A 25,108-nucleotide genomic window follows, 5' to 3' on the forward strand; every position below is an offset into this window, starting at 1 on the left:
AGCCCTTGAGCCTAATATCTTCTCTATTGAGATATTATCATTATTGTTTTAAATGCCTGCAAATAAGCTTGAGGACCACAATTCTTTATCATCACATGAGAAGGGGAAATTAAAGCCTGAAGAAGTGACATCAATGTCAAAGACTGGGCAAAGGAAGCAAAAATGTGCCCTACCACTACAAATTAAGATTAGGAATTTGTAAACCCATCTCATTGGAACACAGATTATCTTCTCTATTTGAAACATCACTGTTACTTCTGGGGGCAGGATCACTGCTTAACTGTTACAATGGAGAAACAAATGTTGGAAAATCCTAACAGGTATAAACTGGTCTCTTCTCCCCAAAGCCCTATCTTTCCCCTCTCCTCTTCTTTCCCATCTCTACCATTACACCACAAAGATTCTGTTTCCTTAAGAGAGAACAATGCCAGGTGCTCTTCCTTCCATTGTCGATGCTGAAAAAGGGCCCAACTAGCAACAGAAAGCAGTGATACCTTAGCAGCTGCAATTACTGGCACAGAGAAAAGGGAACGGGGTCAGAGATTCTCAGCAGAGAAGTCACAGGGAGAGCAAAAAAACTAGGCCAAGTAGCAGCGGTGTAACCACCCGTGGCTGCGGTAAGAATGTGCGTTGGCACCGAAACGTGAGAGCATTTTCAGCTGAAGCCTTCTGATATCGCAGTTACTCCGCACAAGTGTAACCTTTAACTATCACTCACTCTTGAAAATAAAGTGTGGTGAGGCATGATTTTGAGAATATGATATAAAAACATTTTCATATATATTTAAATTTTTTTTACTAACGTTCCTTATGAAACTTATTTTTCTTTCCACACTCTACAAGAAGGAAAAGCCACGGATAATTATCAGATTTGAATAAAACTCTGAAATTAGATGTTCTAGGGGCATGTTTTCAAACTGGTGGATAAAATGTTCTGATGGGATTCAAAAACAGAATTTAGCTTCAGAGGAAAGTGATAGACTATGTAAGACACAAGAGTAAACAAATAGCCACTTGCCACACCTGTTAATAAAAATGTAAGCAATTTCTAAATATATCTGAACTTCAAAATATTTTGCTACTAAATATACATCTATGATATCTAGTTTGTGATTCTTTCTTCAATAGTCCCATACCAAGCTTATGGTACTATCACTTTTATCCGTTTTCACCCAATTTCATTTTTATACATTGTTCAGTATATTTAAGAAAAATTTAAAGCTAATAATTGTTGAACCCAAATAATAACAATAACGATAATCAGAACAAACACCTATTGAGTGTTCATTAATTCAAATTAATGAATTTTCATTAATTCTACCCAGGTAATAAAAACATGCTCAAACGTCTACTATATTTAATAATAAAATAGAGAAAAAATGCTTATTGTGAGCTCTCTAAATAACGTATATGTACAGAATTTTTACCTTTGCAAAAATATACCATGTAAATCACTCTTTTTTTTTAAGTTATGTGCTGGACATATGGTAAGTATTTTACAACACTATATCATTAAAATTTTATTTCTACAAATGTCTCCAATTGAGTTAATGTCTGTAATAGCTTAATCTAAATAAATAAATAAATAAATAAATAAATAAATAAATAAAAAATAAACATAAAGCAAGCACGTGTTAAGAATATAAGAGGCTAGGGGTGGGGCACCTGGGTGGCTCAGTCGGTTGAGCGACTGACTTCAGCTCAGGTCATGATATCATGGTTTGTGAGTTTGAGCCCCACGTCGGCCTCTGTGCTGACAGCTTAGAGCCTGGAGCCTGCTTTGGATTCTGTGTCTCCCTCTCTCTCTGCCCCTCCCCCACTCATGCTCTATCTCTGTCTCAGAAATAAACATTTAAAAAAAAAAAAAAGACGCTAGGGGTGCCTGGGTGGCTCAGTCTGTTGAACATGAACTCTTGATTTCCATGATCCCAGAGTCATGGGATCGAATGCCCTGATGGGCTCCACACTAAATGAGGAGACTGCTGGAGATTCTCTCTCTCTCCCTCTGCCCTCTCTCCTACTTGTATGCTCTCTCTCTAAAATAAAATAAAATAAAATAAAATAAAATAAAATAAAATAAGCAAATCCAATAGTCTGGGATAAAATAATAATATTCTAAAAATAAATCAATGAACAGAATAACCACTGTTTATTTTCTTTTCAATTTTTTTAATGTTTTTATTTTATTTTTGAGAGAGAGAGACACACATAGAGCATGAGCAGGAGAGGGGCAGAGAGAGAGGGAGGAACAGAATCTGAGGCAGGATCTAGGCTCTGAGCTGTCAGCACAGAGCCCCATGCAGGGCTCAAACCCACGAACCATGAGATCATGACCTGAGCCGAAGTTGGACGCTTAACCAACTGAGCTGCCCAGGTGACCCATAACAACCACTTTTTAAAGTATCACATAAAATGTTTTCAGATTAGGTTTGTTAGCCAGAGTTGTTTATCTGGCCAACATCCCACCAACTGTATTTATATCACTGTAAAGTAAAGATTGCTCAGAGGGCTCAAAAGTATTAAGTTGACAGTAGATTATCATCTATCTATTATCATAATAGAATCTTCCCCATGTCAGTTTTGCTGTAATTTAATGGTTGCAAATTAATAGGCACAAACAACCTAAAGCACAATTTTAGTCCTTGACTGTTTTAATGTGATTATTTATGATGAAAAATAATACCTTATGAATGCACTGGTTTTCTTCTTAGAAATTCAAGTAGGCTGATGAACCAAGTAATACTACTTTTGGGAAGTGCCATTATGCCAAATACTCTTCAAAAGATAGATAAAGGGAGATAATTCAATTTCACCTTGAATGCTCACAACAATCGTGAGTCACCAGCATGCTGTAATGAGTTTTCACCATACACATTCTGTCTTGTGATTAAATACAAGCATATTTGTCTTATAAACTATGTTGGGAAATTGAATTTTCATGAATTCTACCCAGGTAATAAAAACATGTTCAAATGTCCACTATATTTAATAATAAAATCTAGAAAAAATGTTTATTGTGATATCTCTAAATAATGTATATGTAGATAATTTTTACCTTTGCAAAAATATACCATGTAAATCACTCTTTTTTAAACAAAAAATTAATGTTTATTTATTTTTGAGAGAGAGAGAGAGAGAGAGAGAGCAAACAGAGGCAGAGCAGAGAGAGGGGGAGACACAGAATCCTAAGCAGGCTCCAGGCTCTGAGCTGTCAACAAAGAGCCCAACGTGGGGCTTGAATCCACGAGCCATGAGATGAGGACCTGAGCCAAAGTCGGGCACTTAACCGAGTCACCCAGGATCCTGGTAATTCACTCTTAATTTGACTTTTTCCACTCATAAAGTTCAAGGCCTCCTTAAATCTGGTTCTACCCCATAATTTGTTCTCACTGTGTGTTTTAAATTCCAGGAAACATTTTTATGATCATATACTACACCAAGTTCATGAAACCTACCATGTACTTTACGATTATTCCCTGAGTTTGACATACTTTTAAGTCTCCAGCTATGTAAGGATCACTAGAGCCACCAAATATCAGCTCAAATGTCATCACCTCTATAAAGAAAGGCTACACTATGTAACTCGGTTGGAATTTGTTGCTTCTGTGTCTGTGATCCTTTCATACCTGGCTTATATGTCTAGTGCAGCAATTATTTTATTCCACCATGCATTATAGATTCTTTACTTCTACTTGTACTTAACTATACCTTTCTGAAAGTAGAGAACATTCTTATTCTGTGTTAGCCATATGCCAGGGACATGTTTGTTTTTGTGTTTGTTTTTACCTCAGTAAATATGTAATAAGTGAAAACATGAGTGAACAAACCTATTGTCCCTGTAGATTGTTTTGTTCTCCTTACAATGAAACCTCTTATTCATGGTAAATTTTGTCAATGTCCCTTTTCTAATAGCCAATTAAGAAATGAACAGATAAGTTTGAAGTAATACTGATGCAGTGTTCATGCAAGCGGGAAGGTAACTAGCTTCACACACATTTAAATTATAGCCATTGTAAAAAGCATTTGAATTAAATTTAGTTCAGTTGCCATGGAAATATGGATGGAATTAAAAGGCAGATTTAAAAGAAATTACAAATTGTAGCAGAATATCAATTACATGGAAGGTTTTTCTAAATGGATTCTCTTTTTTTAATTTATTTTTTAAATGTTTATTTATTTTAAGAGAATGAGAGAGGGGGGTTCAAAGGGCAGAGAGAAAGAGAGACAGAGAGAATTCCAATCAAGCTCCACACTGTCAGCATAGAGCCAAATGTAAGAATTGATCCCAAACACCGTCAGATCCTGACCTGAGCCACATCAAGAGTCGGACACTTAACTGACTGAGCCACCCAGGCACTTCTTCCTAAATAAGTTCTGAATGTATGGCAATTCAATGTTTCTTTAATGCATGTGATTGCTGGCTCCCTAGGTATATGCGAAATCAGCTCTAATGGATAATGCCAAAGAGCTTTCCAAATGGTGGTAAAATTGACATTAGTACAAATCAGGTATAATGATTCCTATTTTTCCTAATCTTGTTATTATGTAGCTTTTTAACATTTGGCATTCTAGTGCATATAAAATAGCATTTCTCTGTAGTTATAAGCTATGTTTCCTTGATAACTAATGAGGATTCGTTCTTTTCATAATATAAACTGCTGCTTCATTTTTTCTTGTCTCTGAAAAGTTCTTTTTAAAACTATGCTCTAGTTTTTTTGCTTCATTAACATCTGTCTGTTTATCCGTCTATCTGTCTATGACACAAGTCCTTGTCAACTATTTGTATTGACTACATCTTGGGGGCAAATTTTTATGATTAGAACTTCTTAATTTTAACATAATCATGCTGTTTCCTCTAACGTTTATTCTGCTTTTTGAAACAGAATTACATTATATTTACTGATTAACATTTGTATAATTGTAATTTGTACAATATTGGTTGCAATATATATGGATAGTATGTATATATGTATAAATACATACAGTTTTTAGTTAAATATTATTATAATAATTAAAATAGAAAACACATCTTTCTCTTTATTCTACAGTATACTCAGTCATCTGAGTCAAAACTGTCTCTAGAGACATATTTTGACTTCCTATTAAAACATATTTGAAATTAAAACAAATATTTTGGTGTGCCTGGGTGGCTCAGTCGGTTAAGTGTCCAGCTTCAGCTCTGGTCATGAACTCGTGGTTCATGGGTTTGAGCCCTGCAAAGGGCTCTGTGCTGACAGCTCAGAACCTGGAGCCTGCTTTGGATTATGGGTCTCCCTCTGTCTCTGTTCCTTTCCCACTTGCACTTTGTCTCTCTCTGTCTCTCAAAAATAAATAAATATATTTAAAAGAATGAAAAAAGAGCCCTTCCTAAAACAGAAAAAATTTAATCACTAATAATTTATTTTCTATTAAAATTTCACTATCACCAGAATGTTTACAAAAATGTTATTATGTTTACAGTAGAATTTAGTATAAAGGTATGTGTTAAATAAGCAAGTAAATTTAGGGCAAAGATATCCAATTGACACATAATTTTACTGCATGAAATAGGAAAGTGCTTTTAAAGAATTTTCATATTTAAAACATTTCATATGTAATATTACATTTCATATGCAGCACAAGTCTGGAAATGTGGACTAAATTGAAAAATAAAACAAATAAAGATGCAGAACAATAATTAAACTGACTAACTCTTTCTGTCATACTCACCTCATAACCAGCTCTATCAGAATTCAGGTATCTGGGCAAACAGAGGACAATAGGACGCACTATGTGTAATCTGGGCTCTGCAGACAGTTGATAAAAATGTGTGGCATAAATTAGACTTCATAAAACTTTAAGAAGGTAACACTGCAGCTCTTATCCCAGAGCCTGCAGTGAAGAGCCCATTTCTTTTAGTAATGCTTCACACATTTACACTATTTTTCAATTGCATTTCCGTATCAGAGGACTCTAAGAAAATCACAGAGTGATGACAATTCTAAATTCCTTTTGAAACTAAGTGCCCAGTTATTTTGCAAAGGATTCACCAAGCTTAAGACCTTTGGAATTATAGAGTTTTAAAGTGAGTTCTAACATTCTTTCCTGAACACACCAACAAAATATTAGTATGAGATTTTCTAAGAGTTTCATAGAGATGTTATACTTAGCACTGCCACTGTATATAAGCTTTTTAGTCTACATGCCTGAAGTAATATAAATAAGATGTCATCATCACTTGCCTAATTTATCATCAAATAAATTAGGCAATTGGCATTGTGTAATATGATATGAGAATATTTCAGTGAAGGTATATAATGCCTTGCAGACAAAATGTAGGCAATAAATCAAAATAAGAAAGCTTGGAGTCTTATTTTTTTGGTAGGCAAAAGAGATGCCCGATTGCTTATCATTTTTGTAAACCCGTCAATTTGATGACATTCAGATCACGGAGCATTCTTGTTAGACAACAAGCCTCTAGTATTGTGCAAAAATGTGTTAGACACAGATCTATTTAATGATGTTGAAAAGGGTGTTATTTTAAAAATACAGCCTTCAGATGTGGAAATCACGAGGCAGATAATTTCAGCGTGTTCTGGGTCACCAGATGAAAAGATTTATGGAACAAGTTACTTCACAGGATGTGACAATGTCATTGGCCAAATTGAGACTATGAATATTAGAATTTATGATAAATAATAAAAGCTCATAAAATAATAAATGCTTATCAAGCATGGCTAACCTTGACATGACTCTGATTATCCTAAGTGCATTTTATTTCGCACTAAGCTTACTAATATGCCAGGGTCTGTGACAAATATTAAATAAATAGGTTTGGGGACTTTTCAAAAGAAATATGAATTGTTCATTCTGCTTTAAATATTTTTAGTATAGCTTTTCTATGGAATAATATTCAGTAATAATTAAAAAAGAAAATTAACATTTTTCATGTATTGATTTATTTCAGTTTTCCCCAAATATTTGTTTTTACATCATTCTTTTTGATTCAAGCACTTAGCTTATAACTATCAGGATTAAAATCTCACTCTATCACATGCACACCTTATCTTTAACTATGGACTTTTCTTACTCCTAATTATTCTACCTATCTCACAGTGGTTGAGTGTAAAAATTATAACTAATGGATGACAGCTGGATCTTGCTTCATCTGTACCTGTTTGTGGACTATGTTCATCTATTTATGTTATCTTCCTAGCATCTAAGATATTGATAAGATTCTGCATAAATGATCTCATTCAATCCATACAACTGCCCTTTTGAAGTAGGTATTTGCTCCATTCTTTTCTTTTTTTAATTTATTTACTTTGAGCGAGACAGACAGCATGAGTTGAGGAGGGGCAGAGAGAGAGGGAGAGAGAGAATCCCAAGTAGGCCCTGTGCTACAGAGCCTGATGTGGGGCTTGAACCCACAAAGCTGAGAGATCATGACCTGTGTCAAAACCAAGAGTAGGGGAGGATGGCCAATATGGCAGAGAAGTAGGGGGATCTGTACTTCCCGTATCTCCCAAACAAAGAAGGGCTGAAGCCAAAGGACTTTGAACTCCAAGACTCTGGGGGGAAAAGAGATTGAATCTACCAGGAAGAAAATGGGACAACTTGAGAGACCATAGGTGGGTGATTGTGACCTGGGGGAGATAAAATGGGCCACGTAGGCATAGAGGAGAGGGATCCCCTTCTGCTGAGAGACAAAGGGAAGAGAAAGAGTGGCTGGGGAAGCATAGGACTGTATCTGGACAAGAGAAAAAAACACCAGGCCGGACAGAGAGGGATCCCATCTCGAACTGCAGGTTAGAGGATCTAACTGCAGATCCCATCTTCAGACTGGGGCCCGATGCCCTGTTTGCACACCTGGGGAGGTGGGGAGCCAACTCCAGGTTTAGCTATAGATTATGAGCGCAGTCAGCAGCAGGAGAAACCAGTCCCTTCCCCTGAAGGGCTGCAGCACAAGACCAAACCAGCTGGGACCTCATATCAGGAGATGCTTCCCCAGTACTGGGGTGCATGGAGCAGGAATTTAATTCCCAGCCAAGCCCCTGGGGCAAAGGAGTCAGTGAAGCAGGACAAACTGCCTCATCTGGGCTTGCAGCACAGTGAGGACAGCTCCAAAGGAATGATTTGGGACACCAGGTGATGGAGAAGAGACTGGGGAGGTCACCATTTATCTCCCCACCACCACCAAGGTGGGGCCCACAAGAGGTGGGACCAGCCTACACCAAACTATGCCCCTCTGCACTGGGTAACTGTGTATCTACTGGAGCAGGATAGACACTGTGGAACTAGACGGATAGCTCCTCCAGACCAGCACTGCAGCACTGTCTGGATTAATTCTAGGACAATTCTGGATATATAGATGTATTCTACATGTGCCCCCCCACCCCATTTCTCCTCCTTATCTCTTCCCTCTTCTAGGCTGGTTACTCTGGTTATTGGTTTGTTTAAACAGACATATTTAATCCATTCTCTTGATACATGTTCCATACCTCCTTCTTTACATTCCTTTCTCTCTCTCTGGAATAATCAAGCCATATAGCTTCTCTGTCTGGGTAACTTTATCTTCGTTTCTTTCCCCCACCCCCCTCTTTCCTTACTTTCCTTTCTTTCTCTCTGGATTAAGCCTTTTAGTCTCTCTGCCTGATCAATGTTCTTTTCTTTTTTTCTTTTTCCCTGCCCTTGTCATTTCTCTCTTTCTGTTCTTCTATCAGCATGGCCTCCACCCTGTTCTTTACTTGTAGCTGGTGTTTCTGGTTTTCTGCTTCTGGATTGTTTTCAGTTCTTCATTTTTTTGTTTTTGTTGGTTTGTTTTATTTGTGTGTTTTCATGTTTTTATGTCCTGTTTGTCTCTCTCTTTGCTTTCCTTCACAGGGCTACTTCAAGGAACAAATCAAGGCACATCTAATGGAGGGACCAAAAACATCACTATGAATAGGGAAATAAAATAACCAAAGTCACAACAACAGAGAGAAAGTAACACTCTCCAAAAAACACCTCCTGAAGGGTCAGGACCTGGACAGTGTATGACCCCCTTTAATATAACAGTGCTTACAGGTGCAGAGCACATAACAAGCTTTTAAAACTCATAAGGGATGGAAAACTAGCCAAAATGATGAAACGGAAGAATTCTCCTCAAAAGAAATTCCAGGAAGAAGTGACAGTTAAAGAATTTTTCAAAGCAGATTTAAGCAATATAACTGAAAAAGAATTTAGAATAACAGTCATAAAATTAATTGCTGGGCTTGAAAAAAGCATAGAGGACAGCAGAGAATCTATTGCTACAGAGATCAAGGGACTAAAAAATAGTCATGATGAATTAAAAAATGCTATAAATGAGGTGCAAAATAAAATGGAGGTAGCCACATCACGGATTGAAGAGGCACAGGGGAGAATAGGTGAATTAGAAGATAAAATTATGGAAAAAGAGGAAGCTGAGAAAATGAGAGATAAATAAATCCAGCAGTATGAGGGGAGAATTAGAGAACTAAGTGATTCAATCAAATGGAACAATATCCGTATTATAGGAATTCCAGAAGAAGAGAGAGAGAAAGGGGCTGAAGGTGCACTTAAACTAATAGCTGAGAACTTCCCAGATCTGTGGAAGGAAACAGGCTTTGAAATCCAAGAGGCACACACAACTCTCTTCAGATGTAACTTGAATCGACCTTCTTCATGACATAGCATAGTGAAACTGGCAAAATAAAAGGATAAAGAGAGAATTCTGAAAGCAGCTAGGGATTAACAGACCTCAACATACAAAGGTAGACACATAAGGGTAGTAGCAGACCTAACTCCTGAAACTTGGCAGGCAAAAAGGAATGGCAGGAAATCTTCAATGTGATGAACAGGAAAAATATGCAGCCAAGAATCCTTTACCCAGCAAGCCTGTCACTCAGAATAGAAGGAAAGGTAAAGGTTTTACCATACAAACAAAAACTGAAGGAATTCATCACCACTAAACCAGCCCTACAAGAGATCCTAAGGGGGACTCTGAGTGAAATTTTACAAGGACCACACAGGACCAGACACATCACTACAACCATGAAACCTACAGACAACACAATGAATCTAAACCTATATCTTTCAATAACAACACTGAATGTAAATGGACTAAATGCTCTAATAAAAAGACATAGGATATCAGAATGGATAAAAAAACAAAACCCATCTATTTGCTGTCTACAAGAGACTCATTTTAGACCTGAGGACACCTTCTATCTGTCTATCATGCTACTGGAAGTCAAAAGAAAGCTGGAGTATGGGGCGCCTGGGTGGCGCAGTCGGTTAAGCGTCCGACTTCAGCCAGGTCACGATCTCGCGGTCCGTGAGTTCGAGCCCCGCGTCAGGCTCTGGGCTGATGGCTCAGAGCCTGGAGCCTGTTTCCGATTCTGTGTCTCCCTCTCTCTCTGCCCCTCCCCCGTTCATGCTCTGTCTCTCTCTGTCCCAAAAATAAATAAACGTTGAAAAAAAAAATTTAAAAAAAAAAAAAAAAAAAGAAAGCTGGAGTAGCCATACTTATATCAGACACACTAGACTTTAAATTAAAGGCTGTAACAAGAGATGAAGACGGGTATTATATAATAATTACAGGGTCTATCCATCAGGAAGAGCTAACAATTATAAATGTCTATGCATCGAATTCAGGAGCACCCAAATATATAAAAATTAATTATAAACATAAGAAACTTATTGATAAGAATGTGGTTAATTGCAGAGGACTTTAATACTCCACTTACAACAATGGATAGATCATTTAGACAGAGAATCAGTAAAGAAAGAGTGGCCCTGAATGATACATTATACCAGATGGACTTGAGAGATGTATTTACAACTCTGCATCCCAAAGCAACAGAATACACTTTATTCTTGAGTGCACATGGAACATTCTCCAAGATAGATCATATATTGGGTCTCAAAACTTCCCTCAATTAATATAAAAGAATTTAGATCATACCATTCACACTTTCAGATCACAATGCTATGAAACCTGAAATCAACCACAGAAAAAAGTCTGGAAAACCTCCAAAAGCATGGAGATTAAAGTACACCCTACTAAAGAATGAATACATCAACCAGGCAATTAGAGAAGAAATTAAAAAATATATGGAAACAAATTAAAATAAAATACTACAATCCAAACCCTTTGGGATGCAGCAAAGGCAGTCCTAATAGGAAAATACATTACAATTCAGACCTATCTCAGGAAACAAAAAAATCCCAAATACAAAATCTAACAGCACACCTAAAGGAACTAGAATCAGAACAGCAAACACACCCAAACCCAGCAGAAGAAGAGAAATAATAAAGATCAGAGCAGAAATAAACAATATAGAATCTAAAAAAACAGTGGAGCAGATCAATGAAACCAAGAGTTGGTTTTTTGAAAAAAATTAAAAAATTGGTAAACCTGTAGCCAGCCTTCTCAAACAGAAGAGAGGACCCAAATAGATAAAATCATGAATGAAAATGGAATTATTACAACCAATCCCTCAGAAATACAAGCAATTATCAAGGAATACTATAAAAAATTATATGCCAACAAACTGGACAACCTGGAAGAAATGGACAAATTCCTAAACACCCACACACTATGAAAACTAAAATGTAAAGAAATAGAAAATGTGAATAGACCCATAACTAGTGAAGAAATTTAATCATTTATCAAAAATCTCCCAACAAATAAGAGTCCAGGACCAGATGGCTTCCCTGGGGAATTCTACTAGAGTTTTAAAGTAGAGTTAATACCTAGCCTTCTCAAGCTGTTCCAAAAAAATAGAAAAGGAAGGAAAAGCTCCAGACTCATTCTATGAATCCAGCATTACTTTGATTCCCAAACCAGACAGAGACCCAACAAAAAAAGAGATCTATAGGCCAATATCCCAGATAAATATGGATGCAAATATTCTCAACAAGATACTAGCAACTCGAACTCAACAGCATATAAAAAGAATTATTCACTATGACCAAGTGGGATTCATTCCTGGGCTTCAGGGCTGGTTTCAATATTCGCAAATCAATCACTGTGATACATGACAGTAATAAAAGAAAAAAGAAAAGAAAAGAAAAGAACCATATAATCCTGTCAATAGATGCAGAAAAAGCATTTGACAAAATTCAGCATCCTTTCTTGGTGAAAACGCTCAAGAAAGTCTGTAGAAAGAACATACTTAAACATCATTAAAGCCATTTATGAAAAGCCCACAGCTAATATCATCTTCAATGGGGAAAAACTAAGAACTTTCCCTCTGAGATTAGGCACACGACAGTGTTGTCCGCTCTCACCACTGTTGTTTAACATAGTGTTGGAAGTCCTAGCATCAGTAATCAGACAAAAAATGAAATAAAATCATCAAAATTGGCAAAGATGAAGTCAATTTTCACTTTTTGCAGACTACATGATACTCTATGTGGAAAACCTGAAAGACTCCACCAAAAGTCTGCTAAAGTTTCAGGGTACAAAATCAATGTACTGAAATCAGTTGCATTTTTATATACCAATAATGAAACAACAGAAAGAGAAATAAAGAAACTGATACCATTCGCTATTGCACCATGAACCATAAAATACATAGGAATAAACCTAACTAAAGATGTAAAAGATCTGTGTGCTGAAAACTATAGAAAGCTTATGAAGGAAATTGAAGATGACACAAAGAAATGGAAAAGCATTCCATGCACATGGATTGGAAGAATAAATATTGTCAAAATATCAATACTACTCAAAGCAATCTATACATTCAATGCAATCTCAATCAAAATTGCACCAGCATCCTTCTCAAAGCTAGAACAAACAATCCTTAAATTTATATGGAACCACAAAAGACCCTGAATAGCCAAAGTAATATTGAGGAAGAAAACCAAAGTGGGGGGCATCACAATCCCAGACTTTAGCCTCTACTACAAAGCTGTAATCATCAAGACAGCATGGTATTGGCACGGAAACAGACACATGGACCAATGGAATAGAATAGAGAACCCATAATTGGACCCACAAAAATATGGCCAACTAATCTTTGACAAAGAAGGAAAGAGTATCCATTGGAAAAAAGACAGTCTCTTTAACAAATGGTGCTGGGAGAACTGGATAGCAACATGCAGAAGAATGAAACTAGACCACTTTCTTACACCATTCACAAAAATAAACTCAAAATGGATGAAGGACCTGAATGTGAGACAAGAAACCATCGAAACCCTAGAGGAGAAAGCAGGAAAAAACCTCTCTGACTTCAGCTGCAGCAATTTCTAACTCAACATATCTCCATAGGCAAGGGAATTAAAAATAAAAAAGAACTATTGAACACAAATGCTTCTGTAATGCAAAGGAAAAAATCAACAAAACTAAAAGGCAACCGACTGAATGGGAAAAGATATTTGCAAAGGACATATCAGATAAAGGGCTAGGCTCCAAAATCTATAAAGAACTCACGAAACTCCACACCTGAAAAACAAATAATCCAGTGAAGAAAAGGGCAGAAGACATGAATAGACACTTTTCCAAAGAAGACATCCAGATGGCCAACAGACACATGAAACGATGTTAATGTCACTCCTCATCAGGGAAATACAAATCAAAACCACACTGAGATATTACCCCATGCTGGTCAGAGTGGCTAAAATGAACAAATCAGAGGACTAGATGCTGGTGAGGAGGTGGAGAAACGGGAACCCTCTTGCACTGTTGGTGGGAATGCAAACTGGTGCAGCCACTCTGGAAAGCAGTGTGGAGATTCCTCAAAAAATTAAAAATAGAACTACCTTATGACCCAGCAATAGCACTGCTAAGAATTTACCCAAGGGATATAGGAGTGCTGAGCATAGGGGCACTTGTACCCCAATGTTTATAGCAGCACTTTCAACAATAGCCAAATTATGGAAAGAGCCTAAATGTCCATCAACTGATGAATGGATAAAGAAGACGCGGTTTATATATACAATGGAATACTACTTGGCAATAAGAAAGAATGAAATCTGGCCATTTGCATCAGTGTGGATGGAACTGGAAGGTATTATGCTAAGAGAAATAAGTCAGGCAGAGAAAGACAGATACCATATGTTTTCACTCATATGTAGATCTTGAGAAACTTAACAGAAGACCATGGGGGAGGAGGAAGGGGAAAAAAGTTAGAGAGGGAGGGAGGCAAACCATAAGAGACTCTTGGTTACTGAGAACAAACTGAGGGTTGATGAGGTGTGGGGGAAAGGGGAAAGTGGTTGATGGGCATTGAGGAGGGCACCTGTGGGGATGAGCACTGGGTGTTGTATGGAAATCAATTTGACAATAAATTATATTAAAACAATAAATAAACAAAATATATTTTGCATAAAACAAACAAACAAACAAACAAACAAACAAGAGTAGGATATTTAACCAACTAAGCCACCCAGGCACCCCTGGTCCATTCTTTAAAAATAATAAGGGGGCACCTGTGTGGCTCAATTCGTTAAGTGTCCAACTCTTGATTCCAGCTCAGGCCATTATCTCACTGTTCCATCCCCGCATTGGGCTCTGTGCTGACAGCATGGAGGCTGCTTGGGATTCTCTCTTTCCCTCTCTCTGCTTTTCCCCCACTTGCTTGCATGGGCACATGCACTCTCTCTCCCCCAAAATAAATAAATAATTTTTTTTTAAGTTAAAAATAAAAATAGGAAGTAAATGTGAGGTCAAGTCCCATACTGAATGTGAAACTTACTTAAAATTTAAAAAATAGTAAAAACAGGAGGTAAATGAAGACTAGAGAGTTCATTAATTGTTTTATATTATCAGAATACGTTCCATTTTCAAAATTTGTAATACCATATTCAAACTGTGTTTGTATGTAAAAAGACCCCGTTTTAAGCCATTTTATTTTATTTTATTTTATTTTATTTTATTTTATTTTATTTTATTTTATTTTAATTTTATTTTAATGTTATTCTTGAGACAGAGAGAAAGAGAGAGAGAAGAGAGAGAGAGAAAGCCAGTGTGAGCAAAAGACAGAGATATAGAATCTGAGGCAGGCTCCAGGCTCTGAGCTATTAGCACAGAGCCCAACATGGGCTCAAACTCAAGAACCAGGAGATCATGACCTGAGCTGAAGTTAGATGCTTAACTGCTTAACCGACTGAGTCACCCAGGTGCCCTAACCTATTTTAAGATGCTTTTCTCTACTTTTTTTCATTTTCTTATCTTTGCATTTTGCTTTAAGGTTTTTATTTAAATTCCAGTTAACATAACAATGTAGTATGTTACACACACTTTCAGGTGTAGGCAAGCTGGCTGTGACATCTGTCACCCCACTGATTACCAGGCTTGAGACTGCTGATCTGGTTGGTTAGGCACATGTCCCCTTCTCCCCTCACTGGCCTGCATGTCCCTCTGAAGCTGTGTGCTCAGCGGAAGAGGATGATCATCTCTAATAGAGGAAGACCATCGTTTGTCAAGGAGATAGGAGTAGCTGTGCTCCCCTGCTGTAACTCCAAACATGCTCTCAAGGTCCCTTCTAAAATAGGCAGACACTTCCTAAGCATTGACATATCTTTTGAAATATTTAGGTGCAAATGGATACATTTTACCATATTCCTAAAGTCTGTGTATTGTGAATTACACTCATTATATTTTTATAATATCATTAATTTACATTAACATTATATATTTGCATAACTTGTTTATTCAAGTAATCTTGTTGTAGAGTTTAACACATGTCAAATACCCTGTAAAGGAATCTTACAACTGATGTATTTCATAATTGTTGACCAATACTAATTCACTGAATTCTAAAATAATGATTGTTGTAATGGCGCAATATTTCCAAATATAATACTGACCATGACAATGATGAAAAGAAAAATTGTATATACTATTATAATGTATTCAGGCATTATATTCCAATATTTACAAGAGGCTAGATCTTTACTAAAATCCTAGCAAGGTGTGATATAATCTGTGCTTAGTGCTTAATGCAGCCAGTAGTTTAAAAGCTTTCAATAGCAGCCTACATTCACACTGCTTTTCATTTACCTTAATCCTGCAGATGAATTATTGTCATCTGGGAATTCACTCCCCTTGGGAATGAAAATGTATCAAGTGCTTATGCTCCTTGCAAGATGTTTTAAAATGAATAACATTTACCTCTGCCTAAACCCCTCTCATATATTTCATATCATCTCTTACTCCCTGTTACAATCCCCTATGGCCCATTTCTACTCTTCTTTACACTTAAATCCTCCTCATATATCACTCTATTAAATCTTAGTTATCAAACCCTATCCCTAATGCAACTGTAGATTATATTACTTTGAAGCACTTTTTTTGTAGTTCAATTTGTCACACGAGAAGACTTCCAGTGAGGTTTGTTGACAAAGTTGGGCACTGTGACTCAAGGTTTTCCAATTCAAAGATTAGATTACAAGCAAAACATAAACTCCTTTGCCATATGATGCTTTGCATGAATTGTTCACTCAACAGTATCATCCTGCTGGGAAATGTAGTATAAGAAAAAAAAATGTGATTGATACTACTATGACTGCTCTATTATGTAGAAAATAATGGATGATTGCTCTGAAGCTGTAGCTAAACAAAGTAAGACTGTGTGGTGTCATTTAGTCCAAAAGTTGTAAATCTTTCCCCATTTTTCTTGCTGCCTATATGAAATTCAATACTTCTCATCTTGCATCTTTCAAAAAGAAAACAGAAGAAGGGAACATTAAAGAATTATTTTTAAAATGTAATAGGAGTATAAATTGATGCAAAGAGAAATAAAATGTAGCTTTTGCTTTCATTCTGTGACAAAAGTGGACTCTGGCAACAAAATGTATTTTATTTAAAATATCTTAAAAGCTACATTAAAGGAAAAATGTATTCTAATCCATTGAAACAAGTTTTTTTATGCCAAATGAAATAATGATATTTTATATTTGAATAAATAATTTTATAGGTGTCCAAATATATGTCCTCTCTCTCCCAATCCCTCATTATCCCTACATCTATTTCAATTCTGCCTCAATCTTTTTATCTGTCTCTAAGTATCATTCATCTTAGAAACTATAATTTCTAAGAATTGCTAGGTTCTCCAGAGTATTAAAAAAAATAACTGTCAATATTTCTAGCAAGGAGTAAATAATTATTTTCAGAAAATAAGCATAAATTGGAGGAAGAGCAAATTTATGTCTAGCACTATGGAGAATGCTTTATAATGTCTACAAAGAAAGCCCTTAGTAAGTTAGTAGTATTCATTCCATATTACAAATAGATAAATTAAAGCTCAGAGAGGTTTTGTAATAGCTCCAAATCACAGAACTATCATGGGGTAGGGCAATGATTCTAACTCCTGTCTAATGCCCAAATTCATGCTCTTCTACTATATCAATCTGCCTGTTTAGATACATTGTATACCATCACTACTGGCAGGGAATAAAAGACCTCTGAATTTATATTTGATCAATATGGGCAAGTCCACAATTTTTTAATATGTACAAATGAGAAAAGTAAAGTCATCAGGGATGGCTCTGTGACTATTTCCTTTGGCTTTTTTGAAAATAACGATCTATCCAAATACACATTGTATAATTTATATTGGACTTTGTCCCTTGAATTACTAGCAGAGAACCCAAGGAAATCCTTAAGAAGTAGGTTACATAAGGCCATAGACTTCTCTAATGTGATCTCCACTTGATTTGGATATTGTTTTTGTTATACAGGATTCTGACAGTTTTACTGAGTAATAGGACACATCCCAGGAAAACTGTCTTATACCACACAGACATTCTTACATTTTCTATTTCTTCTTTTCTGTAGCTCCTAATATTCTTATTTTACTCATTTAGTGTTATTCTGATTTTAATTATGTGCATAAATTTCTAAAATGGATGCATTCACATCTCTCTCTCTCTCTCTCTGCCTCTCTCTCTCTCTCTCTCTCTCTATATATATATATATATAACCAGTACAGCAAGTTTTTGGAAACCAAATGTCACAAAAAATAAAGGCATTTATTTAAATGAGAGGTAAATTTGTTATTCCAAAGAAACTGGATTGCATCCTATAAAAGAGTAGAATATAAACATGAATTAGCAATGTTTGAAACTTCAGGGTTACAGTCAAAATCCATTATTTTCATTGCCAAGATCAATGTAATGAAACATAGAAGTTTTACACTTTCAGGTCTTATGTTTAAATCTTTAATCCATTTTGAGTTGCTTTTGTATATAGTGTAAGATTGGGATCCAGTTTCATCCTTTTACATATGGACATTCAGTTTCCCAGAATGATTTTTTGAAAAGACTACCCTCTCTCCAATGTATATTCTGGTCCTCTTGTTGGAATTCAATTAACTGTACATTCATGGATTTACTTTTGGGTCCTCTGTTCTGTTCCATTTGTCTATGTATCTGTCTTTATACAAGTATATTATTTTATTTACTATAGCTTTATGTACATTATGAAATCAGGAAGTACAATGCCTCCAGATTTGTTCTTTCTCAGGATCACTTTGGTTACTCCAGATCTTATGTTGTTCTATATGAATTTTAGGTTTTTTTTTTATTTCTGAAAAAAAGAAATCCATTGTGTTTTTTATGGAACTAGCGTTGAATCATAGATTTCTTTGGATAATATTAGCATTTTAATAATGTTTGTTCTTCTAAACCATGAACACAAAATACCTTTCCATTTATTTGTATCTTCAATTTCTTTCATTAATGTATAATAGTTTTTAGTGTACAGTCTTTTACCTCCTTGATTAAGTTTATTCCTAAGTACATTATTCTTCTTGATGCTATTATAAATGGGATTGATTTCTTAATTGCCTTTCAGATATCTCATTTTAATTTATAGAAACATAACAGATTTTTGCATGTTGATTTTGTACACTGAAACTTTACTGAATATGTTCATTAGTTCTAACAGATTGTTTGTGGAGTCTTTGTAGGGCTTTTTATTTAAAAGTTTATATTATCTGCAAATAGACTATTTTACTTCTTCCTTTATGATTTGAATACTTTTTTTCCCTTTGCTTGTCTAATTGCTGTGGCTAGGATTTGTAGTGATATGTTGGATTGAAATGGGGGGACTGGGCATCTTTGTCTTGTTCTTGAGCTGAGAGAGAAAGATTTCCATTTTTTTTTTCATTGAGCATGATGCTAGCTGTGGGCTTGTCGTATATAGCCCTTATTATGTCGAGGTATGTTCTTTCCATGTGTCATTTGTTGAGCATTTCTAGCATGAATGTGTCAAATATTTTATCTGCATCTATTTGATGATCAAGTGATTTTTTACTCTTCATTTCTTCATTCTTTTTTTTAATGTGCAAATCACAATTTTATCTGCATATGTTGGACCATTCTTGCATTCCAAGGATGAATCCCACACGATCATGGTGTATGCTTTTGTTAGTGTGTTGTTAGAATCAGTTTGCTAATACTTTGTTGAGGAATTCTGCATCTATGTTCATCAGGATATTGGCCTATAATTTTATCAAAAACACAGGCAACAAAAACAAAAATAGACAAGTTGGACTATATCAAACTAAAAAGTTTCTGCACAGTAAAGGAAACAATCAAGTGAAAAGGCAACCTAAGATATGGGAGAAAATATTTTCAGCTCATATCATATTATCCGATAAGTGTTTAATTTCCAACATATATAAGGAACTTCAGTAACTCAACTTAAAAAAAAAAAAAACAACTAAGTAAAAAAAAAAAATGGGCAAAGGCCTTGAATGTCTCCAAAAAGATATAAGAATGGCTAATAGGTTTATGAAAAGGTATTCTACATAACTAATCATCAAAAATGCAAATCAAAACTACAATGAGCTATCTCACACTTGTTGGGATGGTTATTATTACAGTAACAAAAGATAAAAGTATTGGCAAGGATGGGGAGAAATTGGAATGTGCCCTGCACATTCACGGGACCGAAAAATGGTGCAGTTATTATGAAAAACATAGAAGTTCTCAGAAATTAAAAATGGAACTATCATATGATCCAGTGATCCAACTTCTGGGTATATATATCCAAAAGAATTGAAATCAGGATCAAAGAAATACCTGCACTCACATATTCATTGCAGCATCATTCACAATAGCCAACATATGGAAACAACTCAAATATCTTTTGACCAAATGAATGGATAAAGAAAATGTTGTGTATACATACAATAGAATATTATTCCACCTTAGAAAGAAGGAAATCCTATCCTTTGTGACAATATGAATAGACCTGAAAGACATTATGCTAATTGAAACAAGACAGTCACAAAGACCAAGACTGTGTAAGTGCATTATATGAGTTATCAAAGAGTCAAAAGTCATAGAAACACAATGGAATGGTGGCTGTCAGTTGATGTGGAGGAGGGAAAAATGAAAGTTGTTCAATGTGTACAAAGTCACAGTTATACAAGACAAACAAGTTCTGGAGATCTGTTGTACAACCTAGTGCCTATAGTTAACAATAAAATGTGGAGCATTTAAAAATTTAAGAGGGTAGAGAATTTATGCTGTGTTCCTAACAGAATAAATGAATTAATTAAATTAAAAAATAAAATCTGGTAGTTTTCTCTCTTTATCCTTGAAAATGTTACATAATTAAATATAGAAGGAACACCTATAAATAATTATATCCAGACTTAGGAAAAAACTCTTTGAATCTTTTATTTATATTGTTACTTATGGGATGAATTTGAAAGTTCTATAAATATAGATATAGTAAGGCCTGCATTGCTATAACTTACAAATGCTACTTCTGATTTTAATAGGATGTTAACATATAATCTCAAAAAGTTATTTAAAATGTATTATTTTGACCTCTAAGAGCTTAAAGTAAAAACATGATTTCAGAAAACTGTTTATAATTAAGCAAATACATTCATGTGACTGAATCTATGAATAAAATTATATTAAATCTTCCCCTAAAATTTTTCTCAAAGTTATATGCTGCTAAATAGTAAGTGGTTCACTGATTAAAGGAACAGTAGCTAGTATTTTAATGTTGTAACTAGGGAAACATATTGAAAAATACCTGACTAACATTAAAAGAAAATCAGAATAGAGAATTGAAATTAAACTCTGTCTTACAACTTTCATCATAAAGAACAAAGAAAACGAAAGTATTCAATTACTTGTCACCTAAATTATTTTTAAAGAGAAAGTGGATTGCAAATTGATATTTAGCAGAAATATATAAAAGGCATAGAGAAGTTACGGTGGACCTTACCCAGGTCATTAACTTTAGCTTTCTTTTATCTTTATCTACCTTAAGAATTTTCTTTAAAAAAACTTTTTTTAATGTTTATTTACCTTTGAGACAGACAGACACAGAATGCGATTGGGGGAGGGGTAGAGTGAGAGGGAGAATCCGAAGCAGGTTCCAGGCTCCAGGAGCTGTCAGCACAGAGCCAGATCCAGATCCGGGACTCCCAGCTCACAAGCCCTGAGATCATGACCTGAGCAGAAGTGGGCCTCCCAACCAACTGAGCCGCCCAGGTGACCCAAGAATTTTCTTTTTAAATATTTGCTTGCAATGATGGTTGAACTAGTGAGACCAAATATAGATAAAGACATACTAGTAGTCAGGACTTGGATAAGATCTTTCTCCCCCCTTGGATCCACCAATATCTACATATACTCGTTGATTTAAAGAGAAATAAGATTCCTGAGACAATGCTTTAACCTTGTTCAAGAACTCAATTGAGAAATAGGCATGCCAAACTAGAGTCCTCCAAGTATCAGGGGCCCTGAAACAAATTAGAATAATTAGATTTGTAAATGCATCTAACAAATCAGATTGAGGAGCAAGGGTAATAGTCATTCCAAGTACATCCAGACCCAATCTTAAAACAACCATCCTGTGGCATATGCGGACTGGGGGAAGAAAGTGTCCGTGACTTTTCTCATAGAGAGCACATTTGATAAATCATGGTACTTGGCGTTCCAAGCAATTTAGCTATAACTAAAAATCCATCTTGAGCATCCCCACTCTATCCATATCTCTTTCGCTACGTAATAGTTGTGTTGTTGTTGTTGTTGTTTTGTTTTGTTTTGTTTTGTTTTAAAAAAGAATGAATGGTACATTTTTCCCCATTACTTCATGATACAATCGGGAAACGTGGGCAGTGATGGCAAAGCATTTCTAGCACTAAATGGAGAAAACAGCCCAGGGATTGATGTTGGTGGCAGGGCAGTGAGCTCTTAAGGTGGCAGTAACCACAGAGACTGCTGCAGAAAAGCCCTGCTCTATAGCCAGTCGCGCTTTGTGAGGGCGAGTGTTCGATACATACGGGTCTTTCTGGCAGAATCTTCCACGAAAAGAGAAGAGATGTCTTCATCCACTCCTGCTTCATTCTTTGCGATACAAGTGTATGCTCCTGTATCTTCATAGCGCACATTGCTTATATGAACCTCGCTGCCATTTGCTGAAAACAGAAGGCAAATGCAACTTGTAAACTCCAATTTCAGTTTTGGTACAGTGCTTTCCGATTACACAGTCAAGCAGTTCTCTTAGCTTGTCCTAATTAAACTGCTTTCCTTCCTACTTTCATGCTTTGGAGGCATGCCAAATTATTCCAAAAGCATTCAAGTGTTTCATAAACTGTGTTGTCATTCTGCTAACAGAGAACCCAAAACTCTGTATCAAATGCACACGCTTTATATTTTATATTTATTTCCTATTTCCTACTTGGTATAGGTATTTCATATTGATAACTATAATTCCATTTACTTATTTCTTTTTAGTATTCAAAATTCACTTTGTCCTAAGTTTTACAAAATTTTAAAATAATAACAATATGTTTTATATACAGGAGAATACATATAAAAAGATTCATAAAGGAATTAAGCCAGCTACATCATACAAGTATAGTGCAATTACCACTTGTCAAGTACATTATTGAGCGCGTATTAAATATCTGGAATTATAAGGTAAGGGAACTATTAAGGAAAACAGAAAGATAAAAACACATGATTTGTCTGCAAGATTTCAATCTTTTGCCAGGAATATATGTAAACAATATTATAATATGGAAATTAACACTGTCAATGTATAACCAAAGGGTTAAGGGAATAAGTAGCTCAACTTTTAAATCTTAGTAAAATAATTTTTTAAGCTAATCCCTAATTAATGAGTTGTATTCCCTAATGGGGATACCAGAGTATAATTAAAAACTGACTATATGTAGGAAATATACAAGGTGGTGTTACACATATTATGTGTTAATTGTCCTAAGTAATACATAATTATCAGAAGCAGAATCCGAGACTCAGAGAATGATGGTACATAAATCACTCAACTCAAAAGATGGGGGCTGGATGCCTATCAGACTCCCAAATCCAGTGTTTGTTGTGCTCATTTTTTTTTCCTCTTTTACTTTATTTCTTTAAGTCTTTCTGTGTGTGTTTGTGCCCTTTATTATCTAATCACAAGAACACCATGCACCATGTCCTGTGTGGTTGTCTGGGGAAAGAAGGCAGAAAAACAGTGGGAAAAGAGCTTGAAATGCCAGTGGCTCTCAAGGGATGTGAACAGGAGGATATGGAGAGGCAGTGAGTGTTTGGGGAGAAAGAGCCAGACTACTTGAACCTCTTTCTCACTTTGTAGATGTTATTACACACCTCCACCATCCCCCACCCCCCCCATCCATTGTTGAGAGTCACTACTCCAAAAGGGAGGTTGGTGATTTGTTTTTGTTTTTTGTTTCTTTGCTGTAAAAGGCCTGGTAAATATTTTGTGCTTTATAAGCCATATCATATCTGTGACAACTGCCCACTTCTGCCATACTGGCATGAAAGCAGCCATGGACAATACTTTACAACATGAGTGTGGCTGTGTTCTAAAGGAAAACAAAAACAAAGCCCCCCCCCCATTGACTTTATTCACAAAACAGGCATTTTCCCAGATCTGGCTTGTGGACCTTAGTTGGCAGACCCCTGCTCTGAAAAATAAGGAGTGAACATGCATTTAAGCCTGCATCAACTTCTTGTTTTACATGAAATATGGCTCTTTCCAAAGAACATACTTTTTCTTAAGACCCACAACTTCACAACTTCAATTCTCTAGATTTGTTTTGAAATATCGTCAATTTATTCCTTCCTTAAACTTTCTCTTCTCAATATTCTTATATGTTCTCTTAACCTACATGCCTCACTGTCTTCTTCCTTCTCTACATAATCCACCATTTCTAAATATTTTCTATTCTATTGCCAGAATGAGCAATTCTCTCGTCCATTTATCATTCTGACACACAGGCCTTACTAACTGCCCAAACTGCAACAAGCTGACATATCTCCACACTTGGTGTCTCTGCATCTAGTTTTTTTGAGTACATTAAGAGACTACTGCATAGGCAAATTTACAGATTTTGAAATTCAGTTTTCAGTTTGCAAGATGTTCAATGTTACTTGCTATTTATTTCACCTGACCTTTATGGTTACATGCCTTTCATTTCCTGCTCCATTTTTATTTCAAATCTTTACTATGTTTGATGTTTCCCATCTTAATACTAACTTCTTAATCTACGCAAGTGACCTTGCTTTTAAATAATGAAATACATACATGTAATTAGAAAGTAAACTCAAATCATTTTGCAGTATACATGGTTATTAAATCATCACATTTTATTACCTTAAACTAACACAATGTTATGTCAATTATATTTCAGTAAAAGCTGGGAAAACGAGTTAGGCCAATTTCCTATTTCCATCTACATTTTTACATTTATTTACATTTCAAAGGAAACTCTCTCCTGTTTCTTTGCAAGGGAAATCTTCTCTCTTTTCTTTCTGATTTCTATGATTATTTAGTCATCCTTCCTCACCTCCATCATCTCCACATCTTTTTCCTTACTAATATTCCTTCAAATTGATGCACTGTTTAAGAAAAAATATCTTTATTTGCCCTAATTCTTACCCTCAGTGGCAGCTAACTTTTCTTTTTTCTTCCTTTCAAAACTGGAGAGATTTTTATACTTCCTACTTCCTTTTCATTTCCAAACCCACTGAAGACTAATTGCTACTGTTACTGATTTTTTAAATGTCAAAAGGCCAAACCTAATCACCTAACTCACAAATACATTTCAGTGACTTGCCTTAACCTTTCTATGCATTTGACATTGTTGAACACTTTCCCATACTTAGCTTTATTTTCTTCTGT

At 35.6% G+C, this 25,108-nt stretch overlaps 1 protein-coding gene across 3 annotated transcripts in view; it reads right to left on the reverse strand.

Annotated features, from left to right (window-relative positions):
• FSTL5 (follistatin like 5) overlaps window positions 1-25,108 on the reverse strand; it is a 730,171-nt gene that overhangs the window by 127,243 nt on the left and 577,820 nt on the right. For all 3 annotated transcript variants that reach the window (XM_047091955.1, XM_047091954.1, XM_047091953.1), the window contains exon 9: window positions 22,242-22,376. In XM_047091955.1, coding sequence (XP_046947911.1) covers window positions 22,242-22,376 — 135 coding nt within the window. The remainder of the gene's footprint in view (window positions 1-22,241; window positions 22,377-25,108) is intronic.

Source organism: Lynx rufus, unplaced genomic scaffold (genome assembly GCF_022079265.1).
Source record: "Lynx rufus isolate CCGP_SWC_20201006 ecotype Redwood Valley unplaced genomic scaffold, mLynRuf1.p SCAF_3, whole genome shotgun sequence".
NCBI classification, from domain to species: domain Eukaryota; kingdom Metazoa; phylum Chordata; class Mammalia; order Carnivora; family Felidae; genus Lynx; species Lynx rufus.